A 16746-nucleotide genomic window follows, 5' to 3' on the forward strand; every position below is an offset into this window, starting at 1 on the left:
GTTGTTCGGAAAGTGCTGTTTCGGATGCTGACAACTTCACATAATTGTAGTCTCAGCACTTAGCAGAAATTCAGCTGTAGGCATTAAAAATAACATTTTTAAAATGCCAGACATCCTCTTCTGCATTGCAACCTATTTTGAGAGGTGTGATTTTCCCCCAAGTGATCTCCTCATCCTGTAAGTTTCTGTGAATTTTTATTCAAGCTCAAATTGATTCATAGAAGAGAGCACAAAAATTAAAATGTGAGTGGATATACTTGTCATTAACCTTTTTGTTTCTCCACAAATTCTGGCTAGTAGCATTTTCCCAATGGTAAACACTGGTTTGTGCAATTCCTGCTCCTCTTTCACTCTTACATTTTTGGGTTTTTTTCTGTTACCTACTCACTAGTGCCAGGATCAGCAGGGGGTGGTGATGTGAAGAGACTATAAAAACACATTTTTTGGCTGTCTTTCTTTTGGTTGTATCAGTTCCCTCATCCTGCACTACAGCAGTGCCCTCCTCACAGCTGGAGGGGAGGTTTGCCATAACACAAGAATGGAACAAGCAGCTGAGGGCAGGAATATTTTGTAATGCAGTGTAACTGACCATACTGATTTTAAAATCTATTTTAATTACTTCCTTATAAAAACTGCATGAGAAAAAAAGTCCACTCCTGCTATTATAGATTAGGCCACACAGTAAAACTGGCAAAAGAAGAGATTTTGTAGCCAAAATTGTACGTTAATTTTAAATTTTCTATCTCGACTTTCTCACTTATCTTCCTCAATATGCTTCTCCTACTTTACTCTTCCCAATTAATCTCATATACAGGAAAATAATTTTTTTTTCGCTGCAAACTCTGTACTCATTCACATTTTAGGACATCATTTCAAGTCATTTGTCTATATAAAATTTTGTTCTTATTTTCTCTAAGAAAAAAAGTTGTTTAAAAATTTGAGAAATAATTGGAATTTTCTGGACCTTAATTTCATTTTTCATAGCAGATTTAAAAACCAGCCTGTAAGACTGCAGATTTATTTCCAATTTAAATTGTAAAACATTTTGACATCCTTGAATAAGCAGATGCAGAAAGGCAGCATACAATAAATCAAGGATTGGATGGTGATTTTAAAGTCTCAGAAGCACTGTATAAAGCTCTGGCACAACACCCATAAAGACTACTGAACACTAAAATGCATCCTTCTCCCAATGACCCCAAAACTGTTCACTGGACAGATTAAAAAACAGGCAGACACCTGGTTTTTTCCTAAGATGAATGTTGCATTTATAAGAAGAAGAAAAGGACTTGTTACTTTTGAAATATGGTTAAATTTTCTAATTAAAATAAAGTGTGATTATGGAATTAAGTCTTCTTTGCATACACTTTTATCAGGGTTATGTTAAAATATATTTGTTTAAAAAAGACCCAAAAATGATACATTGAGTTATAAGTTGTACATTCTGTTAAATGCTTCAATTTTAAAAGTATTGATAGGATTTTAGAACAAGTGTTATGATTTTATGGAGAGTGGCCCTTGCTAATGAGCAGAGAGGGAATTCTCTATGAAAAAGTAAGGAATACATAGAGAGAGAAATAGAAGTCAAAAAATTATGAACAGTATTTCTCTCAATCATGCTTTTAGCTCTATTCCAGCTACGTGTATCTATTGCTTTGCTACTTTATTCTCAAAGGGGTGGGAATCTGAGTCATTGCCTTCACTGATGGCAAGTCCAAGCTTGAAAAATGTGACTCTAAAGGCCATTTAGGCTACGAGGAGAAAATCTAGCGTAGAAATACCTCAACTAATGGAAAAAGGTTGTTCTGACCTATCGGTCATACCACTGTGATTTGCAAGTTTGTAGTTTCAGAAGAAAACCTGTGCCACGATTGTGTTAACAAGACAGACACAGACAAAAGGTAGGGAACAGCAGTTCTGAAGAGGACATGTCTGCAGCCAGGCTTGGGGCAGCTTTGTTTCAGTGTAAAAATGTGCATAGTCTTTACTGGACACTGGTTCATGATGAGCTCCAATTCAACACAGAAATGTGAGACTATATATGCTTTGGGTCAAAGAGTAGAATTTACAGAAAAGCAAAATACTGAAAATAAGTAAATATAAACAGGAACACTTTAGTTCCTCTTTGAAACTGCATGATTTTATGGTACCACTGGCTGTCTTTTATGACTTTTTTTGTTACACATTTATTTAACTGTCTCCTCTTCCAGAATCATATTAATGTTGTTGTTTTCAAAGGAAACAATTGCTTCTCAGCGTGCTTCCTTTCCACATATTGAAACACTCAAAAAGAGAACAGCAACTATGCAGTGCAATTGAATTATATTTTTAGGACAACAGACAACAAATAAACAGGAACTCCCAAAACCTGTTTCTTTCTGCAGATTTTTGTGGGACCCTTTGTTATAACTTCAGAAAGAAGATATTTAGAACAGCAGAGCACATGTAGAGAATTTCATGCATTTCCTTGACTGTAATGAGAAGAATAAGGAAGAAGAGAGTTTTTGTCTTGGATTTGGCAGTGGGGCTGGGTCAATCTCTCTGTTTTCCTCTACCAAAAAGGAAATGAGTGATTCTTCTTATAATATGTTTCCAACTTCTGACAAATGTCTGGTCTGGGACTCTGAAGCAGACTATTCCCTGATTAGGAATGATAGACACCTCGTTCTCTTTCTTTATAATCCATGCACAAGATGTGAGCTAGAAGTAGTTAGTCACCTGTCATGCCTTTTCATATCTTCTCACATCCTTGATTGGTGACCTGTCAAATGCCAGCTAGATTCAAAGATTTATTTCTAAACTCAATTCCTCATGGTTAAGTACATTATCAATTATCTGTCATTTGCAGCAGAGACTTTGTTATGACAGATCTGGACTTCTATTCATACCAAGCAGAATTTTACATCCCTTTAGCAATGATGGCCTTTAACAACTTATTCACTACGATTTGGAAAAACAACAAACAGCAACAACAAAAAAACAAACAAAAACCCCTAAATCAACACTTAGTATCCTTAATTAATTTCATCTATCATCCTCTGTGCTATACAAAGTGATATGACTGCACAATGAAAACCCAAAAGCTGGCTGTTAAGCATACATTTTTATTTCTGCATGTCAATGCTCAGTTTCTCACTGAGTCATATAATGTTTTCCATATTATAAGATCCTACAAATAGCTATCTGATTGGCTGCCACATTAAAGTTCTACTTCTCTGCAAAAAATGTTCCTTGTTTTTTGATGGATTATGTAGTGAAATTTAGGTACTAGTGATCACATATACAGCTATCAACTGACTGCCTTTAAAAAAACTGGTTTAAGATTGACTTACTGTGTAATTTATGTTCCTGATGCATGCTGGAAATCTCATGGGTTCTGTGGTTAAAAATGTTAAAAGCATTTTCTCCCTTGAAATAAGAATTAAACTGAAGACACTTTAACAGAAATATGTGCAAATACCTTACCAAAATTCCCAGTCACTCCTAGCTAAATAAATAAGGATTTTCTAGTAGACCGAGAAAACTACATGAAACAGAGTCTATGACAATTAACCTCCTTACCAGAATTTTAAAAAAACTTAGGTCTTGTAAATTACTAAATATTCTATTGTGACTACCAAACATTCATCTTAAATTCAGGAATAATGAATCCAATAACATATAGTACTGCGATTTAATCCATTTGACTTTATTAAATCAGGTAGGTTTTTTATTCTTGGCCATGTTACTGCACACTACCTGGTACCATTACAGCATTTCCTTTAAAGTTTTGGAGTTTGGTTAATTTTATTACTCTCCCTTTTGATTTTGGCCTTTTTTTTTTTTTTTATGTGCTTTGTTCTGAGAGTAGGATGAGTCTTGTAAAGGCCATTAATTTAAGCTTTTTAATTGATTAGGTCTTTGCACATCAGCTAGAGACTTACCAGCTTATACATTTTGACTCTAACATGGCAATTTTTTCTTGCAGCCTACCCACACTGGATGGAGAAACTTAATGATACACAGTTAGACAGCGGAGATCAGCTCCGATGGGAATGCAAGGCCACAGGAAAGCCAAGGCCCACATACCGCTGGCTGAAAAACGGAGTTCCTCTCTGGCCACAGGTACACCAGACAAGGAGTCAACTGTATGTTGGATGCTTCTCACTCAGATGAAGTCAGTTAAAGAAAGTACTGAAAAGTACTTCAGAAATAACTGTTTGGTTAGCATAAAAAGTGTGTTGACCGTCAAGTTTTCAACTCAACTTATTCTCTGTACGTAACAGAACTCATCACAATGACCATTAAAATGGTCCACATAAGAATGTAAAGTGTTTAACTACAGTCACCTGATATATTTTAGAATTGGACATAAATAAAATTCTCTTTTTCTTTTAAAAGACCACTAATGGCATGGTCTGTCTTTTATTTCTCTTTATTCTGTTTCTCTCACTGAATCATCAAAGCATCATCCCACATCATGAGGGCTTTTTGCCTGATACCTTTCCACTTTTATAGTCTCAAATTATTTAGAGTAAAGAAAACTTTGTAAATTTATTTAATCTATTTTTCCAGATTAAAATAAAGCTGTTTGGTTCTGGGAGAAAATGTCTGTATTTGCAAATGAATTCACAGAGTGGATTTATGAATATAAAAGATGTAATATCTTTCTTTTCAGCAAATGTCATTTCTATTTGTGAACATCAACCAACTATGCAAACATAAAAAACAGTTTACTTTTGAAGCTGTGAGGCATTGAAAATAAGGTTACTCTATTCATTTCTGCCTTTTTAGATGGAGCTATAAGTGCTGAAAATGAAGCAATTTAAATATCTCTACTTTTTGGTTCTCTGATTTTCCAAACTATTAGTTTCTTCAGGCTCTGAAATTTCAAATTAAATTCTACTTTGAGCTGGGTGGGGGTTTACAACAAAGTGAATTTTTTATCACAGTTTCCTCTGCATTCCCAAACAATTTATGCCTTATCAATTTTAACTTACAACAACTGTTATAAAGAAACTTAGAGTTGTTTTATAGCAGTTCAAATTATTCATAATATAGCTCCATGAAATACTCATTTCCATAAACAGCTATTGATGGCCCTTCTCTTCCAGTTGTGGTAATTTTTTTCTACTAGTGAGCCTTTCAAATAAGAAATTTGTACTAATGATGAAAGAAATTGGACCCTTTCATTCTTACTTATGCAAGAAATCTTTCATATCTGCTTTTATCAAAATAGCACCATGACTGAGACCAAACATTTGCTACATATTTGAAGAACATCAGATATATTACACCCACAAATGACTTCTTGCCTCATTAAAGTTCCCAGGATGAGCTGCTTTCAAAAATCATGTAAGGGTAACAGCAAATAGACAAGCAAACAGAAAAAAAGAAGCTTTGAATATAATGAATATGTTCTGAAAATATTTACTGTCAAATGTTTTTGGACTTTTTATTCTTGTAATTTCTTGTATAACAAGAAAAAGGTAAGCCCAAGGAAATTTGTTGCTCACTTTTATTTTAGGTCCTTATTTTGTCACTTCACCTTAAGATAATAGCACAGCAATTTTCCAGTGCCTTTTTGCTTTTATAGAATGATTTTTAATTTGTTTTTTTTTAAATTCTATTACAGACCAGGATTGAGATGATTAATGGTGTTCTGATGATCCACAGTGTGAATGTCTCAGATGCTGGAATGTATCAGTGCTTAGCAGAAAATAAATATGGTACAATTTATGCCAGTGCCGAGCTGAAGATTTTAGGTGAGTACTGGAAAAGAATGAGCTATTCTTTTTTCCCCTTTTGAGAATTAATTTTTTTCTTAGACTGTTGTGACAAAGAACAGCTTCTGCTAGTCCAAATAGCAGAGCAGATAAAAGTGGTTTCTTTTTATTCTTGTTATTTATGTGTGGGTGAGTCCTTCGTTGCCCCAGAGAGCATAGGGCCTTCTGTTAACCAAAAATTTTCATTCATAAATGACTGACTCAGTTACATTTTGTGACTATTTCTTATATAAGGCTGTTTCAGTTCAAATAAATGGAAAAATATTTTTTACTCCCTCAAACATATGTGCAGGAGATGAAACTTAGAGGAGGTAAATGTATTTTAATCTCTTTAAAAATTAAATTATTATTTCTACTTTGGCCATTTTTCAAAGATAATTATGCATTATCTTAGTTTCAAAAAACTTACAAAATCACCAAAACTGATTGAATAATAGAAATTATATATTTGGATGAATATCATCCAGAGAAAAGCAGATATACTACATAGTGTTACCTAGAAATACAATAAAAATGTCATTATCCAAAAGCTGAAGCAGGCAGTTGATGAAGAAAAACTGGAAGAACTTTTCAACACTCTAATTTTCCTTAAAGCAAACTGTAGCAACGTGCAATGGGTCAATAGTGATAAGAACCCTTCCAGAGGATTGAGTGAGACAGACTTGTAAGACTCGTATCATCTTTATCAGTGTATGATGTAGCTGGAAGACAGATGTCCACCAAAGTCATTTAATGGCCATATCAGAGATTAGACCTGCACCTGAGAATCATTCCTGTAAACTCCCAGTCAAATGAGTAAGAAAGCTGTAATTACAGATATAATATACTATATTTCAGCAAAGTTTGGATCTTTTGGCAAATAACATGTCTAGTACATATCAGCTATTTCCTAGCCAACCAACTTTAGAATTTCACTGATAAATCTTAAAAATATTTCTTTATAGTGATAGAGTTAACAGCCAAGGTCAGGGATTGTTCCCTTTCCATCACTTTTATTTGGTAACTTGTAATTCAGTCAGCAAAGAGATCCCTATTGGCTACAGCGTTCTTTTGCTGTGTTTTTTGTATCTGTTATAAAATAACTATACTTACTATGTCAGGTAGTTGCACACTTTCTTTGATATTCTTTAATATCAGAAGTAGACACTGTATATTGCTGCAGTAAAATTAGCTTTTCATTTTCTCACTTGTAAGATTGTACCCCTGTTAAATTTTAACCATAATATTGTATTAAAGAAGCAGTTGTGTTTAATTTGCTGCCTTACTAAAGGGAAAAGAACAGAATAAATTGTCCACATAAATATCTCTGGTGTGAGAATTAACTAAAATAATGGTAGGAAATTCCTACATATTTGAGGCAATGAAGTGTATTGTGTCCCTGTAAGTGTAGCTGAGATAGGGGGCTTTGGCTTTGCAAAAGTAGTTCAAGAAAAGCACAGTCAAATGAGGTTACTTGAAAACAACTGTCCTTTCTTGGTGTGAAATTACAGTAATTAGTGTCATTTTGTAATGCATAACCTTAGCTTTAGTTTTTAAACAATGGGACTTCCTGAAAAGTGAAATACTAAGAGAAAGACATGGTTAAATATCTTCTGTTAAGAAGTTCTCATATTGAAATTCCCAGTATTCAGAAAAATATAAGAAGTAAAAGCAATAAAACTTCTCTAACAGAAATATTTTTTTGTAAGCATTGACCCTAGAGAGTGCATTTTGGACAGTTTTAGAATTAAAACTTCATTTCATTTTAAACGATTTACCTCTAACAAGTTTTTGATAAAAAAAGAAATGGTAAAAGTGTAGCTAAAACATTTGTATTATTTAATTTCTAAAGTTGTTTGATTTCAAAAGCAATCTTACTCGAATCTGCTGATGTGAACGATTTCTCATGAATCTGTAGCTGGATTAAGTTATAAACCTACCATATAAACCTGGCTGCTGATTTCAAATATTTTCTAAAATTTGAACTTTGACATAATAATTTCAAAGAGAAAAATGGGGATTCTAAGCCAAACCCATTTTCCTAATCTTCTATTAGAATGTAATGAAACAGGAGGCTCTGATTTTTCTCTGTAGAGCTAACGTACTTCTTTTTAACAGCTTCACCTCCCACTTTCCCCCTCAATCAAATGAAGAAAACAATAATTGTTACCAAGGGCCAAGAAGTTGTCATTGAGTGCAAGCCACAAGCCTCTCCAAAGCCAACTATCACTTGGAAGAAAGGAGACAAAGTGTTAAGGGAGAATAAGAGGTCAGAAGTCTGTTCGGTAAACTAAATATTGTGTTTGCATGTTGGATTCTATGATATGATATGAAAATGCAGCAAGTGACAACAGCATGCTGAAGGTTAGCCTGGGCATAGCATAATTACTTTGTCAAGCTGATTTGTTTGACAGTAGTGACTTGATTGTTTCCACAATATTGAAATGAAAAAACTTAACATTGTTCAAAGATGTAGAGAGATAAAAAGGTGTTATTATTTTGTGGTGGTTTGACTTTATTTTCTGATATTAATTTCAAAAATATTTCAATTACTTTGTAGAGGTACTACAAAAGTGTATGAGAGTATCAAAAGCCTAGAGTCCAAAGTATTCAGGACCACATAAAATATCAAATGGACTTACTCATTTGAAATTATTTTAATAAGTCAGATTTACATCTTGATCACAATGGAAGTCTGTGTAAGAACAGCTTTAAAATGATTCAGAGAAGGAAAATAAAATTCCATTGTAGGATTTAATTATACTGGTTATTTCTGTACTCAGCAGCACATCTGTTTAATAGAATATGTTTGATTAAATAAGTTCTGTCCAGCTTTGTATGGTAAAAGTAGTTTGAGCACTGCAGGTTAAATGCCAGAAGTAATTGCACTTTACAAGATTGCTTATCTGTAGACTAGAATAGTTTTGCCACTCTGCACATGGTCTTTAAGTACAAAGAGCAATCTTTTCCTCTTTCTGGTAATGTGGTATGTGAATGAGCCATTTAAAATGACTTGTGTAGTATTAATCAGAAAGATAAAAGCAAGCCCCCCTTTTGTTCAATTTTTGCAATACTGATAGAAGCAGTAGAGTGCATCTGTTCTCATTAGCTGCAAAACCTATTTTGTTCAAGTGTGCTGTATTTTCACCTCATGACATTTGTTTTGTTCTGAGAAGGAAAAATGGGTAACTTCTTGTACCATATTGAATTTCTTTTTGAGGAGGAGAGAACAAAACAGCATTATGTACAACATTTTACTAACGGGAGTTGTGCAGTACATACTGACAATATGATAGATTGATATTACAAAGAAGCTGAAAATATCAAATATTGTGACACTGATGTCTCTATGCTCTACCTACATGGTTACTTTTCACTACATGACCTTTTCCTCTCATCTCCACAAAACTCACTATGGTTTCTCTGATCACCATGTGTAAATCACATTTTAATCCAAGATCAGTAAAGAATTTTGGTAATTACTTCATGTCTGTCCAAACACAGCCTAACTCTGAAGTAAAAATCTTACGAAAATAGATCTGGAGTTACATATTTGGTATTTGAAGCTTTTGATACTTGCTTGTTTTGACAGACCCTGGAATGGGAAGTGATGAAACATGGAAAATGAAGAGCTGGTTGAATTATTTCAGATATTTGAAAGAAGAGGGTTGCATTCAACTTCATTTTTAGTCAGCTGTTCAGGGATTATTTTGTGTCATCCAGAGTAGTTACCCTGCATCTACTGTTTATAGAGGGGTAGCTGTGAGAGGAATATCAGTTTCAAGGGAATTCAGTCCTGTCTCTATACAGTACGCTTTAAACAACAATAATAGAGTCTGTTTGAAGAGAAGGTGAGGAAGCCTACTGTGATTTGTGAAAAGAAGTGTAAATCAATAAAGACAGTATTTGTGTTTCCATGTTTTGGACACTCTGCAAAGCAACTTTTGCAAGGAACTCTGTTAAACATTTTAAGAAGGAATAAGCTGACACTGTAAACATATCAATATACTTTTAAAATGGGATTTCTTCATAGTCTGTTGATAAAAGTCCCAGAAAAACAAAAACAAAAACAAAAACAAAAACAAAAACAAAAACAAAAACAAAAACAAAACAACATTCTGGTTAAGTAATAAGGAAGGGGAAGGATAGAACAGCAGAATATATTTTCTTGTTTCCTGCCAGAGTATTTTTTCTCTTCTAAAGTGCTTGTATCAAGTTTTGCAAAGTCTTCCAGCCCAGAAAAGGAACTCGATCCTTTCAGCAACATCAATAAAAAAGAGACCTTCCCCTCTACAGCAAAGAAGAAATTTCCCTTGACCAGTGGGTCTGGTATTATCTATTTCGTGTCTTCCAAACTGTGCTGCCCCCTTAGGTGTCTTTTATACAACCAAAAGCTGGTTGACAGAAATACCTCTGGCAATGTTTCCATAGGTAACTGGAGAGAAGGCTGATTGCTCCTGTGGGACTCATGCCTGGGTACAGTTCTCACTGCAGTCAGACCTCAACTCAAGCTCCTGGAATTTAATGCAGTCTGAAAGCCTCAAATGTTTCACCGGAAAGCCACACACTTGGCAACATAACTGTGGAAAGCCTTCATTAGCTTCATTTCTCGGTCTCTTTTACCTTTCAACAAATAACCCAATTCAAGACCTTCATATTCACAGTCTAGGGATGATAGGCTTGATCCCCAGAAATCATTTTGAGCAGCCAGGTAATTTGATTTCTCTTGGAAAGCATCTGCATATTGTAACAGGTTTTTAAATTGAGTTCCAAATGAGTGGCAAGTCTATGAAATAGGTCCAAAAAAAAAAGTAGGATATTCACAGTTATTTACAGACAAAAAAGCATGGCTCCAAGTCTTACAATCTCAAAATATATTAAATCTGATGAAATTACTCCTATAGAAAGATAGTTATTTAATAAGGATTCCAAAGGGTTTACAATTCATTTTATTAACCAGAGACAAAGATTAAGAACCGATGCAAAAGAAACGAAATAAAATATATGATATTGGAGATCTTCTATGCAGAAGACTAGAACTTCCAAAGATCAAGGCATAGTCTGTGAAGCTTACTGATACAAGATATTTAATGATCACCATTAGAAAGGAATTCAAGTGTCTTTCATATATCATTATCTCAGTGAGTCATTAATACATTCAATCAAAGATAATTTCATCAGCATTTTCACCAAGTAGTTAAAAGAAGGAAATTGTTATAATTCTATTTTGGAATTAGAATACAGGTGAGTGCAACACCAATGTCAGTAGTGTAGATAGAGAAACATATTTAAGTTGCATCATTTCATTAGTCACCCCGCAATAATTCAAATTGGTAGCTATCTTTACTAACCACTTTTCTCTATACTCTGTTCTCTCATAGGCTGGTAGATGATTGTGTCTCATTTATGGAAGGCTATGATAATGTATACTCTGGTTATTGATTTGAACAGTATTTTCATCCATAAGAATTTGTAAAGAACTTTGGAATCTTTTAGTTCATAAGTAGTTTTGGTTTTATAGGAAAGAGGATTATATTGGGATCAAAGTCTGAAAAAAAAGTTCTTGCTGTGATTTTTATTAAGCAGTTTGGTTGGAACTACTTCAGAGCCTATACAGGAAGAATTAGGCTCTCAGGCAAGAGTTCAGTGATCGAAAAATATTTTTGTGAAGTTTCTGAAATATTTCAATCAGATACTTACTAAAGTGTAATCAAACCATCACTTACTACTTTAGCATCAGCTTTTAAACAAGACCAAGACCCAGCCCATTCAGACCACAAAGCCAGTCAGAAGCCTGTTCATAATTAAACATTATTTAATTTACATATCAAACTAAAAGAAAGCAACAAAAGTGATGTTTTGTAGATGTAGTAAATGTTATAATGCACACTGGAATAGACTGGAATCTGCTGTGAATTGCATCAATATAAATCATGAGTTCTACTAACAAATTCAATTATTAAATTTAGGAAAAACATTTTTTAATTTTTTTTCAGTTCCTGTGTTCAGGCATCAGATATTTTATAATGATTTACAACTGCATAAATTTTTGTGAGCCATTACTCCATGAGCTGTAATACCTTTTTCCTCACTCTCCTAAAGTTACCTACCTTTCTTGTCTAGATTGCCTTGTAGTGGTGACTACAGTTGTTTAAACAGATACACCTGATGAGTCAAAAGTATTTAAAAGCCTTATGAGCCCTTTTTCATCTGTTTTTATGCTTTCTCCTAACACTAAAATATTCTCTTCTTTAAACTTATATTACATTTTTACTCTAGGTCATTATTTCCATTACATATCCATTAATTATAGTTAAAATAAAATAATTTGAAAACACTCTAGCAGGGAAAATGCTCTCTTTAGTCACTTTTTTTCTTCTTTATTAAGACCAACAAGTAATAAAAATAATAATAATTTAAAAAGCACAGCTTAACCAAAAAATGTGTAACTGAGGAAGAAAGCACAGCTTAACCAACCAATAGGCAACCGAGGGACCAGAACTTTTATAGTCCCAATTTTATGCTGCTTTATTTTGCTTTTGTTCTTTTCCGTTTGAAGCGTCTCAAATTATAATGCTATTTAAATCATTTTTTGTTTCATATCTTAATTAGTGTGCAGATTAATATTTAATATTTTTTTAAAAATCAAAATAAAGTGATGACCTAATACCTATGTATTCATTGGTGACATAGTTGTGTGTTTATTGACTTCTTACTTTCTATATGGCACAGTGGTACTGTCTAAGCTTTCTCCTTCACCTCACAGAACAAGCTGTGCAGAAAAACATTATCAGTCCCTGAAGGTCAGATTCACCATAGATCACCAAAAGCAGAGCAGTGCCAGTCTCCCTGTGGCCACTGTGTAATTGCTCATATTGATCCACCTGGGTCCCAGATTAACTTTTGCTGAAGACTTAAATACACTAAGCATTTCTGTGGGGAAAATAACTGGTAGCAAATCTCCACCCACCACTTCAAATCGGCCACTTTTCCTATGGAGCAATTATTGTCCTGTGTTCCACTTCTGTTTGAAGGAGCTCTGGATATAAGATGAGAAAACTTTTGGTAGGTTAGGCAGAAGAGGGAATTTTAGATATTTTGAAAGTAATAGGCTGTGTTTGGCCAGGACACAAAGTTCAACATCCCTATTCTTGCAATACATGGTCACAATGGTAATTTTATTGATTGAAAGTGGGTAAAATTTTTTCTTTTTTTCTGGATGATATCAAAGAATTACAGAGCAGCAGTGAGTGGCATGGAGCTCTGGATAGCACCTGCTCCACTCCCAGGATCAGAGCCATGTCAGCTAGAACAGGTTGATCAAGGTCATGTCTAGTCAGGTTTTGAGTAACTCCAAGGAGGGAAACACTGCAGCCTATCTGAGAAATTTGTTCCTACTGCCCCATCAGTAAAACCAAAGCAAACCAAAACAAAACAAAACAAAACAAACCACCAAACCAAAAAAAAAACAAACTAACTAAAAAAAAACCCTGTAATATTTAAATGGAATTGATGTTTTCATGGAATAGCATGTGTTTCAGTTTGTGACCATTGTTTCTGGTCCTGTCACAGGGCACCACTGAGAAGCATCTAACTACGTCTGCTAACTTCATCCCTTCAGAGTGTATGCATCAGTTAATCAGTGCCCTTAACAGCTAGGAGGCTCTGATCTGTAATAAATATGGCCATATGATTCATTATTATCGACGCTTCTTTCACGACACATGAAATTCTCCATTCAGATCTGTGCCAAACCTGCCTGGCCACCAAAACTCTTAAAATGGAGATGTCACTTCCCCATACAAAACCTGCCCAGTGTGTATTGCCATGTTGCAAAGTTACTTTCTGCTTGCCAAATTCTTCATTTACTGTGTGTCTCCCCTGAGGTCGTTGTGACTGATTCACAGCTGTAGAGAAGTCTGTAGAGTCTGTACATGGAACAACAAAGTACTAGATATCAATAGTAAGTGCTCTGACAGTTATCCCTTTTGTATTAAAAATAAAATGAGTGGATAATGAAAATAGGGAGACATGGATATTTGTGAAGCTATCAGACATTAAAAACGTGGAGAATTATTTATGAGGAAATTTTGTATATTGTAGATACATGGCTACAAAATTGCAAGCCATACATTGACCTGTGAAGAACAGAACACTAAACGGTGTTCATTAGGTGAGAATCATCATCTATAGGTACTAAATTTAGAATAAAGCCACTGGAGGGGACAAAATGTCCAAGCTGCATGTAACAATACATGAGGGTGTGAATTGAGGCTGCTGAAGTTTTGCCTTGAACTAAGTGTGCTTTACTTTGCTTTCTTGCAGTTATGTTTTCCCAATATTCAGCAGCTGTAACTGAAGTCAGACAAAATAAAGGGAAGAAAGAGATCTTTTACAGGGACACTAAATTCCAAATACAAATATTAGACAGAGACACAGGGAAATCTGATGCTATTGCTTTTTACCTACCTTCAACTTAATACTGAAATCTTTGAACTACAGAAGTAGTTGTCTTGTATGCCTAGACATTTCATCTGTTCCTCTTTGCTATGTAATTATTGGAAACATGTAGAGCACTCAAATCTAAAAATATCATTCAAAAACTTAGAAATAGACATGTTTTTATAGCCTTCTGGTTCCTCAAACTCCTTTATTTTCAGTTTTGACAGGTTCTTATTACAGTTTTTTTCTTCACTCTACTATATTTAAGGACCTGTCAATGTTTCCATTGTGAGTTCCTATTTTAATAGCTTTTAAGCTTAATTACTGTGGAAAAAAAAATCAAAGAATGAAAAGAAGCGAAAAGAAGGGTGTTTCAGAGCAGCAGCAAGAAAAAGATTGAGTTTGCAGGCAAAATTTGTATTCACTTTTATAAAGTGCTTTGGTTTGTACATGTTGTGTTACACTTTTGAATATGAACATGTAGCATAGATATATATTATATGCTTTCTTCATAATCATGGTGATAGTTTTCCAAAAGAATTTCAGTTCCATCTAAGTGTGGTTTGTATCATTTGTTTAAACTGAAAACTATGCACTGTGAAGGCAAAAGAAAGTATATATGTAAAATGGATGGAAAATTATTCTGAATCATATTTTTCTGTTTGTCTCTTGGTCCTGAATTGAACTCATTCTTGGCACAAGCTTTCTTTCATTTGTGCAATCAGCCACACAGACAGCAGAGTAGCTCAGCCTACTACCATTCCACTTTTCAGAGAGGAAAGAACACCCTTTATTTCCTCATAGTAAAGAAATATCTTTAGAGTTATTCCAGCTACAGGGGCAATTTGTTAAGCAGTTTGAAGATTTTACTGTGTGCCCTCAGTTAAATATCCAAAGAAAATAGCTATTTGTAAATTTTAATTAGTTTAACGAATAACATTTCCCACAGAATACCAAATAATTTATTTTTTTGTATCCAAGTAAATTGTTATCTACAAGATCCTACACAACTTCTCTGAACTGTCTTTCTTTCCAGGAATGGTATTCAGGACAAAATGTGTTATTACTTGTCCTTAATAGTTCATATACAGCTGTGTAGGCACTCGCAGACTCTTTTTAGGGAAATAAGTCTTGATTCAAATCAGAAGTACATGTTTAGGTAATAGTGCATTGAACTCTCCATTTTAGAAATACATTCCCTTTTTCACAGATTGGATTGATGTTTGAAGAAGTGTTCCACCATATCTGACCAATTCTCAACTCAAGCAGGATTTATTTGTGTGAAAATAGCTACACAGTTCCCTACAATAACGCCTGCTGCCAGCCAGCTGCTTTGGCAAGTCTTATACAATTACACTTTTATATCCATCAGGCACATGTGGGTGTTTTGGACCTCTTCAGATTTTTGGTATTTCCATAAAATTGCATTTCCATTTTTTTTTCCTCTGTTAGTGAACAGTAAGTATCCCATGTATATTCCATAGCCCTAATTAAAAGAAAAACCTAAAAAGCTCAACCATTTTAAATTGTTAACAACAGAAGATATTTGTTCTGCTGTCTATGCCTTGAATATCTGTTGACACAACGAATTATCATTTGAGCAAACAGTTCATGAATTTTGATTTTAACTGTGATTCATTTCTCTGTTGTTGTTATAAATGGCTGCCTGTTTGTGCACCACACAGGTAGAATATGACAAGTCATCAGTGGCTTAAAGGTTTTTCTTTGCTTAAGGCTCTTCAGACTATGACTTTCAGCATCACTTTCCCTTAAAAGAAACTTAATCTAAAAATCTTGGGAATTTAAACACTTAAATTCATGCTGCCAACTGATCCACAGATTCCCGAGGGGAAATTTAATGATCAAAAAGTAGTGAAGAAAGAAAATACCCAGGACATTAAGAAAGAGAAGCTTCATGGCAGAAACTCTTATCTTCCTGAGAGAGTTCTGCAAGTCACTTCTTTTCAATTTTTGCATAAATCATGGCCTAATTTAGCTGTGGCAGGCTCATAATGGGAATTAGAAAGCTGGTTATAAAGTAGAAAAGGGAAACAATGATAACCTTGACTAAAGAGTAAAAAAAATGGCAAGATCATCCCTTGACAAAAAGGAATCTTTGTTCCAAAGCAGCATTGTTTTACTAATTGAGCATATTACATGAGTTTTTACAACACAATGATTTGGCCACACACCTAAACAACTCTCAATCTTCACTCATGTTTTCTTACAGAGAACATGATTAAGGAAACAGTCCAGTATCCAGAAATATTAAATGTTATGTGCTTTGTGGACTTTAGGCAAACGACTTACTTTTCCATATCTCTGTGCACAGTTAGGTGTAGTTTTGCTGACAATCTCCTGAAATTTCCATCCCTCATCTCAGGTCTCTTGCTTTACAGTGAAGAGATTCAGGAGTCCAATTCAGATGAAAAATAGCCCCTTTATTTCACCTTAGCTTTGTTGTTTGGATTTGATTTTTTTTTGGCTGGATCATTACCCTTGTCAGCAGGTCACACAGATGCAGTCATGCCTGTGCCAGAGCAGCCCAGAAAGGACTGGA

General features: G+C 34.4%; 1 protein-coding gene across 2 annotated transcripts in view; it reads left to right on the forward strand.

Moving 5' to 3' along the window:
• Positions 1–16746, forward strand: part of CNTN5 (contactin 5) — a gene marked incomplete at both ends in the record, with an annotated part of 320395 nt that overhangs the window by 194845 nt on the left and 108804 nt on the right. For both annotated transcript variants that reach the window (XM_082279212.1, XM_082279213.1), the window contains 3 exons: positions 3968–4104; positions 5615–5744; positions 7863–8013. In XM_082279212.1, coding sequence (XP_082135338.1) covers positions 3968–4104; positions 5615–5744; positions 7863–8013 — 418 coding nt within the window. The remainder of the gene's footprint in view (positions 1–3967; positions 4105–5614; positions 5745–7862; positions 8014–16746) is intronic.

The sequence above is a fragment of the Coloeus monedula genome, assembly GCF_965178545.1.
Source record: "Coloeus monedula genome assembly, chromosome: 3".
In the NCBI taxonomy this organism is placed as follows: Eukaryota; Metazoa; Chordata; class Aves; order Passeriformes; family Corvidae; genus Coloeus; species Coloeus monedula.